The sequence below is a fragment of the Pogona vitticeps genome, chromosome 4 (genome assembly GCF_051106095.1).
Source record: "Pogona vitticeps strain Pit_001003342236 chromosome 4, PviZW2.1, whole genome shotgun sequence".
NCBI classification, from domain to species: domain Eukaryota; kingdom Metazoa; phylum Chordata; class Lepidosauria; order Squamata; family Agamidae; genus Pogona; species Pogona vitticeps.
In genome coordinates, this window is record NC_135786.1 from 44,348,746 (window position 1) to 44,360,057 (window position 11,312).

General features: G+C 41.0%; 1 protein-coding gene across 2 annotated transcripts in view; it reads right to left on the minus strand.

The window, feature by feature from the left end:
• Positions 1-9,899, minus strand: part of HSD11B1 (hydroxysteroid 11-beta dehydrogenase 1) — a 28,311-nt gene extending 18,412 nt beyond the window's left edge. The window contains exons 1-2 of one of the 2 annotated variants that reach the window (XM_020780651.3): positions 9,534-9,899; positions 2,709-2,839 (exon numbers count right to left, since the gene is read on the minus strand). In XM_020780651.3, the coding sequence (XP_020636310.1) occupies positions 2,709-2,837 (129 nt within the window). In that variant the 5' untranslated portion in view covers positions 2,838-2,839; positions 9,534-9,899. Of the gene's footprint in view, positions 1-2,708; positions 2,840-3,541; positions 4,520-9,533 lie in introns of those variants that run through there. The other variant, XM_020780650.3, reaches the window with a different exon arrangement.
• Positions 9,900-11,312: the final 1,413 nt, after the last annotated feature.

Genomic DNA, 11,312 nt, shown 5'->3' on the forward strand with positions numbered 1-11,312 from the left:
TCCATGGACAGAAACAAAAGGCTAAAAGACATGACGCTGGAAGATGAGCCCAGCAGGTTGGAAGGCATCCAACATGCTACCGAGGAAGAGTGGAGGACAAGTACAAGTAGCTCCAGAGCTAATGAAGCGGTTGGGCCAAAGCCGAAAGAACGCTCAGCTGCAGACGTGCTTGGAAGTGAAATGAAAGTCTGATGCTGCAAATAAAAATATTGCATAGGAACTTGGAATGTAAGATCTATGAACCTTGGTAAGCTGGATGTGGTCAAACAGGAGACGGCAAGAATAAACATTGACATCCTGGGCATCAGTGAACTAAAATGGAAGAGAATGGGCGAATTCAATTCAGATAGTTATCGTACCTACTATTGTGGCCAAGAATCTCATAGAAGAAATGGAGTAGCCCTCATAATCAACGAAAGAGTGGGAAAAGCTGTACTGGGATACAATCTCAAAAATGACTGAATTATTTCAGTATGAATCCAAGGCAGACCTTTCAACATCACAGTAATCCAAGTTTATGCACCAACCACCGATGCTGAAGAGGCTGAAATTGACCAATTCTATGAAGACTTCCAACACCTTCTAGAACTGACACCAAAGAAAGATGCCTTTCTCATTATAAGGGACTGGAATATTAAAGTAGGGAGTCAAGAGATAAAAGGAACAACAGGTAAGTTTTGCCTGTGTGTGGCATGGTCTGGGGCAAACTATTTTCTGTTGATCCCATAACAAATGAGTGATAACAATCTGACCCATGTCCATGACCAAGCTGGACCGTTTTGGTCCAGCAACAGGACTGCTCTTTTGGGGGGCTTGGCCATACAGACAGAAGGGTTGCTTTAAGGGAGATGACTCCCACCAAAGTGATCCTTTTTGGTGCAATCAGACATATTATTTTTTGCCATCCAACTGCACCCTAACAGAAATGTCTTTCCTAATCCTCACCTCCATAGCCTACCACAACTCCTTCTATTAGTTCTGCTTAGTGCAGATTCCTCCCTTTCCATTACTGGACACAACTGCTCAGCTGATATGCATGGAAGAAGGAGAATATGCAGTCATGAAAACTAAAGAAGAGGGAGTGCTGAATGTGCCTCAGTCCTGCTGGATCAAATGGAACCACTGGATAGCTCAGTGCTTTAGGTCTCTGGCTGCACAGAGACTGGTTGGGAGTTCAATTCCCCATTGTGCCATCCCTGACAGAGGGGCTGGACTTGATGATCCATGGGGTCCTTTTAGTTCTGCAGTTCAAAGGTTTTATTATTATTATTATTATTATTATTATTATTATTATTATTATTATTATTATTATTATTATTATTATTATTATTATTATTATTATTATTATTATTATTATTATTATTGGAAATCACAAACAAGATCCCACCAAGTTGGTGCTGCTAATTTTCATGGCAGAACTAAACACTGGGGAGACTACAAGGCATGGTTTGGTACAGTACTTTTCTCCCCACTGCCTCTGATTTATGGCTTGAAGGGCCTGAGTGATATTATAAGCGTCTGTTTTAGAGAGAACAATTCTATGGGATACTATACAGTATACAAAAAGATGACCAGCTAGCACACTTCTTTCAGTCACCAGCCACTTACAAAAACAAGAGACCAGGGGGGAGGGGGAAAAGAAGAGTATAGTACATCCGCTATTATTGCTGATCTCTATCACAAGTGTATTGATCATTATCCTAAATTATTATCCTAAATTATCCTGATTTAAGCATCATTGCAAGGCACAGAGATAAATGTGTTGAAGCTGTACATGCTTTGTCTATAAATTATGCTGACATACCAAATGCAACTTTCTCCTCTTGGAATAACTTCTAGACATGACTAAGCCCCACCTATGAGAGTGGAAGAATTTATTCCTCTTTTTTTGAAGAGAAGTATCCCACCTAGAGTGGTCGTATAGACCAGATGGGCAGGATACAAATCAAATAAATAAATGAAATGAAATGAAATAAATCTTCCCTCCAAATTTGTTTGTCCACATAATAGGGTAGAAAACTAAGAGAGGTCATTTGCACATAGCTGTAGAATAAAAAAAGATTTGCTGCATGTTGGCAATCCTATCGGAGCGCAAACTAAAAGATTAACTATATATATGCAATATGGGAGAAATATGCACACATACATGCATCCATGGAGAAGTACATGTAAAAAAGTGCCAGATGTACAAACTTAAATGTGCAGTAGCAGAGAAGTATTCAGAGAAGTTCTGAGTTTCTTCCATTTGAAGCTGCTATCGAGTTCTAGTGCACGCTGTAGACAAGATTTTTAGGTCACATTAGTCCATCTTGAATAATGTGGTGACGGACGATTCATTAGGAATGCTCCCTTCTTCACTAAGCACACTTCTAAAGAGGCACCTGCATAGACACACATGCTCCTTGTCATGTGTTTACATACAAATAAATATTAAATTCAAAGTCCATTAAACTTAGGAGGGGATAATTCTCATGCTATTGATGATGAATGGCAAAATTTGGCACCCAAAGTTAAAAAAGTGTTCAGTATGTTTGAATTTAGACAGAATAGTTCCCAAAACAAAAACTAATTTCTTTCCCAACCTGCATCCCTCTGTTTCTTCTAATTTACTTGCATAGATGTTCCATGTTCATATGTTTACACATGTGGTTATCTCTAAAGGAAAGCACCTGAGGGAGGACATGCATAAACGAGCATTTGACATTTACTTTCTGAAGCTTGGCTTCTGTCCGTGCAGTGACCAGTATGTGGGAACCCATGTGTGCCAGGTGGTATGCCATCTGCTCACCGATTCCAGTGCTTGCCCCTGTAACAATCACACGCTTCCCTTTCAGCATTTCTGGAAAGCAAGATATAGGGATAACTGTTTGTTAAAAATCCAGTGAAGTACCTCCCCACAGCTACCTGAGAAATCTCTAGGGAGCAAGAAGCTCGAACGATAACCATTCATTTCTGCCTAGAAACCCACAGCCCCGTCTTAAAAGTCCTCCAATCCAATCTACAGTTCTTCTTCCAAGTAATCAGCAGGAACAAGAATTGTTAACATTCCACTGGGAAATAGAGGCATACTAAGAGAGATGTTTGTAATCTGCCCCCCCTCCATTCGCTCTAATTGAACATAAAACATGCATTTATTTGTAGATGTTTTATACAGCCAACTTTTCAGGCATTTTTCAGCAGACATATAATTAAAACAACATTCCGCCCTTGATTTCGACATTGTCAAATCCTTTAAAAAAGAAAAGAAGAAAAGAAAAAAGAATTTCAAAGCCCTCTGGTAAATCCAAATGGCACTCATCCCATCTCACCTGGCTTTCTTTGTATATATATGTGTATACACCTTCATGCCTGTTGCTTGATATATTTCAGAATTTTTGCCAAGCAAAGCTATTTTCATTTCAGCAATTCAAGAAATGCCTAGACATGTTTCATTTTAGGCTGTGTACCAGCTCTTGTGCTAAAAAGCCCTTCCAATGCAGCTCCCTCCTCTTCTCTTCTCTCCCTGCTTTTATTTTAAATGCCTTTGCTTTAAATAACTTACCGGGTTTAAAGTCTTCCTTTCTTGAATAAAAACAGAAGGCCAAGGCCAATGCTACAAAAGGCACCAGAATCTTTTGCAAGAGACCCATCCCACTGTAGAGTCAGGAAATAATAAAGCATGAGAAGCAAGAAGGGAAAAGGGGTGGAGGGAAAGTCCTGTAGAGCTGTTCCAGACAGAAGGAGCAATGTCAATGCTGAAGGGGGAAAAAAAAACCCTGCTAGTATAGAGGCAGCAACTTCCTCGAAGGTCCAACCTTCTGGCAATTCAGGGCATTCCTGATGAAAGCTTCATCGCAAGCCAATCTTTGTCAAGAGCTGATAAACTTTGGCCCAAGTGACAGCGGCACTTTGGATCCTGGCTGTCCCATTTCATATTTCCTGTCCCTATGTTGAAAATAGAGAAATTTGCACAACACCCTGAAAGAGGTGTGTCTTTGCTGAAAAGCATCAAGTTTCACTTCAGAGAGGATCCCAGGCTGCCTACTGCAGGTGGGCTCTTGTTCTTCAAAAGCATTGGCACTGTCTGCCACGCATTAGCGCCACCCACCCACACCACATCTGATGCTCCTGTATGAGATTATACTATATTCACTACACCCAAAGGAGTGCCTAAAAGCAGAGGAGGATCTAACAGTGCATTAGGAATTCAAGTCCACAGACTGGAAAAAAACTGATTCTTACATCTCGAGAGACTGGGTAAACAAGCTGGGCTCGGTGGCTCTGAGGTTGCAGATCCCTTTAGGAATTGTTGACAGTCTTGCAGTCAGTTGCCAAAGTGCTGATGCTCTTAGATAACAAGTATCTAAAAGCTTCATTTGTCTATTGGTGCCATTAGTGCTTTGTGATACTGGAGAGTAAGCCGTTCTAAGACATGTTTGTCCACTCTGTACCGATAAGGGCTTCAGATGCTAAATATGTTTGACCTCATGTAAATTCTCTTTTTCTTGGACGTTGGAAGAAGTCTTGGTTTTGTCGTGAAATTCACATGACCCATAAGTGGTTCTCCAACTGTCAATAGATAGAGATCAGTAGGAATCCAGTTGAAGCTGAAGTTGCTTGTGCATGTGGATTACAATGATAAAACTGGGTCAAGCATGCATTCACCTCCTTTTATAAGCATCCAATCCTTGTTCTGAGAGGTAGGCTAGATGCAGCTACTCAAACCTTAGCATGCATTCCTTTTTAGTTTAGTAACTATTAATGCCACCTTACTTTCATAAGGCCAGCTCTAGAAATGAGGGTACCCTAAAAACTGCTTTTATTAGTCATCCTAGTGTACCCTCCTTCCCTAGTTCTTCTCTCTGATGTTCTCCTCTCATACTAAGCCATTCTCCACTTCCGCAAAATTCAGCAGCTCCTTCATTTTTTCTGGTTTATTGCCATCATAGCTTTCAAAGATATGGAAGAAGTGACTGCATTAAAGCAAAGCAAGGAATATAATTCAGGGGCACAATACATACAGTATTTTGCATGCAGAAGGTCCCATATTCAATTCCTTGGAGTTCCATATAAACCTGGACATGGTGCTGGGATGGATAGACCAAGAGCCTGACTCAGCATGTTTCCTTTGTTCCTAGACAGCATCTTCTTCTATCCATGGAATTAGTCCAGAGCCTCAGAAGGGGAGGGGATGGCAGGCAATGGCACTAAACCCCAGAATCCTAGTTGTCTTAAGAAACCACATGTGTCCTCAGATCACTTTGCCAGGCCTAGGCCAACAGGTAAAATCATGAGGCACAGCAAGTAATGGTAATAAGATAAGGAACCTTGAATACATCATATGACCATGACAAGTTCCAGTGGTGTCATGTTTTCAGTCAGCTGACTGACCTTCCCATTCTCTTTCTTTTGTGATAGTCTAAATCTTAAATGGGGAAAAAGCTTCCTCATACACCCCTTCAGTTCAATTGTTTTATATAAGAAATGGAACATAATGATTTGCGTCTCTTTGCATCACTAGGTTCTAAGTCTCTGGTGTACCACTATACACTTGGAAGTCTCAGAATTGCTGGGAAGTAAGAGGCCACTATCTCTAGGGACAGATTATTACTGTGATTACACTGGCTCCAATTCGGCTTTGCTGTGGTTTGATTTGCAGCCTGTATTACAGCTGAATTCACAGCCAGGGATCACACAGGGGCTGCTCATTGATTCAGGAGTTGAGTGTTCACAGTCAATGTGATGCAATTTGCATTTCAGGCCGCAGCCCCACCTTCTTTCCTTCCTTCTTCTGATCCTACCTCTGCCAGTTCTTTTATGGCTCACTGTCAAGCCACTTGGTTTTGAAAAGGCTGCCCAGTGCTACAACAACAACAACAACAACAACAACAACAACAACAACAACAACAACAACAACAACAACAACCCCTAGAAAAAAGAAACAAAAAAAAACACAAAACATGGGTTGATTCTGTTTGGTTCATTTTTAAAAAATATCTTAGTGCCAAACAAGTATATTAGTACTAATCTAGCATATCAATACAAGTGATAAGGTTAGTAAATCGATGAGCACTAATCTCATATATGTAAAACATTTTTATAAAAAGATCAAGCAACAGAAAGGGGTGAGTGTTCTTGCTGTCTTGAGCATCACATCCCAAATGCCTACTCTCTCTCTTCCTCTCTCTCTCTCTCTCACACACACACACACATACACACACACACACAACCAACCAGCCAGCCAGCCAACCAACCAACCAACCAGCCAGCCAGCCAACCAACCAACCAACCAACCAACCAACCAACCAACCAACCAACCAGCCAGCCAGCCAACCAACCAACCAACCAACACAAACACCACCAAACACACCACCAAACACACCCACCCCATCTTTACAAGAATGGATCAACTGATCACATGGGGAAAAAGCCCATTTAAATAAGGGGGGAAAAGTATAGACACTGACAGAGGAAAAAAGCAAAAAAGGGTCAGATCAATTCAAACTGGCCTTTGCATTGTGTAATCAAGGGGGAGAAATGCTTTGAATCGACTTGTACTATAACCACAGCAAATCTTGCAGTATTTGATCATCTAGTCACATCCCCTGGATGCTCATTGTTAAAGCACATGCTTAACATGATGGAGTTCCTGGCTTCTTTGGGAAAACCCTTGGCTCAGACCTTGGACGTTGATGCTGCTTGCTGGAGTGCATCAGTCTTCCCCAAAACTGGTGCTCTCCAGATGTATTAGGTTGCAATTCCCTTCATTCCCAGCAAGTGCAACCAGTAGCCTGGCTAGCTGGGAATAATGAAAATTAAAATCCAAGAGGTACTGGTACTGTGACAGTGAGATCAAACGGTCTGTTTTGTTACATTCATATGGATCTTTCAAGATATAATGACTCATATAATAACTGCCTACCTATTCATCAATTGATCTGCCTAATCAGCTCCAAAGCCTGCTGCATGTTAGCATGAACAAGCTAAGAGCTGCAGAAGAATTGGAAAACATCTATATCTATGCATAGGCTTGATTCCCAGGATTTGGGATCACTAAGCCTCTGTGATGGTCCTGAATGCAACCCTAATGCCATGCTTACCTATGGGGAAAAGGGAAAACAATGAACTGCAACAAAGGATAAACACACAGAGACATATATGTACAAATGCACAGACACACTTGACCTTCTCAATCTCTGATGGCCTCAGCCCTTCCTGCCAGAAATCCCACAAGGGTTGCAGTGTGTCTCTATGGGCATATCTCAAGCCTTTGAAAAGCTCCAGTGTCACATACTGGACCTTTGGAAGTCCACACTATACAAGCAATTATTTTAAAAATACAGTAACTCTCCCGGTGGCTCCCAAAAGGGTACTTGGGTTGATTCTGAATACGAAAGATTTAATGCAAAGCTAACTGTGTCTAAGGCAGCTTGGCACAATCTGTGGCCTAGGGCACATCTCTTGGCTGCTCCCTGTGAGGCTGCCAAACACTGGAGGGATCTCACTCACCTTTCAGAAAGGTCAGTTGTGCTGTCCAAGGAAAAATCCTTTTGGGCCAGGGATAGGCAAGCTGGGTACCCAAGGAAATGCTTGCCCCATGGCTGTGATATCCAGCATCCATAGCTGCTTCCAACATCCATATGTTTTCAATCTTTTTTTTTAGGGTGGACCTTCTAATCTGTGGCTTCCAATGTTTTGTGTTGAATCCTTCATAGTTGCCAACAATTGGGCCATATCAATGCCTACCTGATTGTTGCTAACAGCTCGTGCACAATAGTAGAATTCACAGATACAAAGTTTTCAAAACAGTCATAGAACACAAGAGAAAAACATTGTCACACAGTCCTGCTGGACCAAAGTGAGACGATTTTTCAGTTTGGTTAGATATTTTGAAATTGTGCTTCAGTGGGGAAAATCACAATTACTTGGCTCTGGCTTTATCCACCATTGTTGTGATATTACTGTTTTTGTTTTCTCCATGGCCAAGATGCATCTTAGTTTAAATGTCAGAGGCTGCTCTTTTCCACTGCCAGAGGTAACTTTACTTGGCTTGTGCCTTCCAGCTCCCTGAACTCTTCACCAACAAGCTAAGATGTCTGTGAGTACATTCAGGAAGATTGTGTCTGTGTGTGTGGCCCCCATTCCACTATCCCCAGCAACATTAGACAATGGCACACCATGCTTCCGAAATAGTGCACCCTCTGAATGGAAATTCTCTGTATAGTAGGTAATAATAGAGATGGTGTGGCTCTTATATAACAGAGATTATCTTAAATTACCCACTGTGTTGAATCTTCCTTAATGGAACAGATGCTTGGGTACATCTCATTACGTTTGGTTCTGGGCTCAATGCCATAGTACTTATAGACTGGGCATGACCCCTATTAGGCTAAGCATCACCTAACAGGATCTTGAACATCTGTGTTTGGAAGAATAACACAAGATTAAAACTTGTGTTGCACTGAAAACATTTTTGGCAACGGTTAGTGGGTATTGATGTGCCCTGTATAATGGCATCTCTCCCACAGTATTCTGGCTGCCAGAAACCACTTAAAAACTAATTAAGAAAGGAGGAGCATATCCTCCTACACATAGAACAACAAGTTCCTGAAAAATTAACCCTAAATATCTGCTCTAATGGTCTGTGGATGGCCAAGCAAGAGGAAGACATAGAGATGGAAACCAGCAATCATTAGGGACAACTGGTCAAAATCAATGCCGAGTTTGCATTAAAATGATTTGTAAGATTATTCTGATTTGCACTGCATCCTGTTATGGGATGGTGAATTCTTATCTAGCACTGTATTCCACAACAGTATTTGTCAGCCCCTGGCAGTGAAAATCATGCAATAACAAACAATGCTTGCATCAAGCAAGGGAAGTTCTGCAAGGCCTGGAAAGTAGCAACAATGGAAACTGAGCTGGGAGGCAGCCAGAAACTTGTTCCTTTTCTGTACATGCAACCAGCCCTCTTTATATTCTGGCTAGGTTGGTGACCTAGATTGGGATCCTTTTCTACCATTTGTTGGCCCTTGCTCTAGGTCTAAACACATAATTCTGCAAAAAGACAGGCAATGTTAAGATTTAGTCAATTAATAAATGATTAATACCTATCTCGGAAGTATATACTCTACTTCCCTATTCTTTCACTCACCCATTCATCCTTTTCTTGCTATAATCTTGGCTGCTATGCCATGAAACCAGCTCCAGTATTATGCTGTCCCCACTTCTCTGCTTAGTGAATAGAACCAAGATCATAGCACTACTTTTTCTTTCTTTCTTTCTTTCTTTCTTTCTTTCTTTCTTTCTTTCTTTCTTTCTTTCTTTCTTTCTTTCTTTGAAACAGCATTGGCTGTTTGTGCATTTTGGAATATTTGAGGCTCCCTCCCCCCATGATATAGGTTGAGCGTAAGTACCACCTAATACATGATGTCAGCCAATTCCAATGCCTGCTCAGAGCAGGCTATAAGCTGATTTGTACTGAGTCAAATTGTTAGTCTGCCAGCACTGTGAACTCCGACTTGCAATAGCTTTCTGGGGTTTCTTTGTCTTACCTGGAGATCTCTCTTATAAGTAAACCAGTTGACTTGGTGGTGATGATTTACAGAGGCCTCCAAATTCAGCTTAGCTGTCTTGGCATCTCTCTCCAAAATTGTGGTGCCTCCTCGTTGTTCGCTTGCACACAGAGAGACAGAACCAAACTGGACAATACAATGAACATTTCATTCAAAACAGAGCAGAAAGTCCTCAGAGATTGGTTGGGATGCAACACATCATCATTGTTTAGAGTTGCTGCACCCATAGTCAGAATAGCTGTGTTAATATGTGACCTCCTGTGGGGAAGAAAAAAGGAAGAGGAGGAGGAGAGCAACTTTTTTAAAAAGGAAGACACTGTCTGTTTATTCCAAGTGGAACTTCTCTGTATTCACATTTAGCAAAACAACTTCCCACTTTATCCACATCACTGCAATGCAAATATTATCATACAGGTTTTGCGTTCTGCTTATTTTTCCATCAATTGTGAGATGAGGAGTTGCAAGAAAAAACAGCTTTTCCATAGACTTTTAGAAATTCAGCTGGATGTTTACAAATGCTTCCCTCTTGTGTACCCAATTGTAATACTCTGAACATTGCATTCTGCAGAAATGAGAGGAAATTGCTCTCGCAAACAAAACCAGCTCTTCGTCTCAGTTTCAGGCATTATAATGAGTCCTTGTTTTGCAGGGAAAAACACAGCTTTCCTATGAGTCTTTTTTGGATTTTTAAGGTCACAAACTCAGATGACCTAATAAGAGAATAAACAAGAGGCTGACAGCTGTCAATCTCTTAATACATGTAGAATATACAAGTGAGGCAGTCCTCTCACATGGAACTTGATGGCCTTTTAAAAACTTCAGTTTCAGTAAAAAACGTTCAAGTCATTTCAAATGAATGAATATAGAAGTTCTGTTTTTTAATGAGCCAATACCCAAGTTTGACTCATTCGCTGGCAAGATTTGCCTGTAGGATCTGTGGTTCTTTTGAAGCCAGTGTCGGATTTGGGGGTTTAATTGAGCAGTACTTCAACTCCTACAGTCAATGCTGAGCTCAATAACAAGTAAGTCAAAATGAAAAAGCTTGTCTTGCCCATTAGGAGAAAGAATCCAAACATTTTGTTTTAAAAATTCCTTCTCATCGAAACAGACAGTTTGGAGCTGATAGAACCCAACTGCATCTCCTTTTGAATATTCATTTTACGACTATATTAGGCTTGGTTTGTTTGCTCAGCTCCTTTGGAGGCTGAATTAGATGATGCATGTATATTCCATGTATAGATAGCAGTCCCGGGGAGGGGCTGCTGTTAACTATGAGGTGGAGCAGATGTGGTTGCAGGGAAATATAACTCCTTCCTTGGCAAAATTATTTCTCCAACAGTGCAATTTGCTTGGGGGAAAAACTCTTTATTAGCATACATGGATATCTTTTCCCAATGCAAATATTTTTCGAAGAATGATTTTCATCAGGAACATAGCAGGTGAGAATAGGATTAAATCCATTCTCCGTGCCTGTTGTAATCCTAGTTATTATCTCCCTGTCCCTCCATTTTTTTTTTAAAAAAAGAAAAACAATGAAACAACTAGTTTAGCTTGAGGTAGGTGTGGGCTCTAGTCATGAGTTGCTCATAACTACCACACTAAGTGCAATGCAGCATTTAAAAGCACCTTTAATTTGGGTATCTGGCTGCCGAGCCAAAGGTTGGGAGCTCAATTCCCAACTGTGCTTCCTGTGAGTAGAGCCAAGCAGTGTGACCTTCAGAAAGTCACATAGTACCAGGGTGTCCTGAGAAGAAGGGA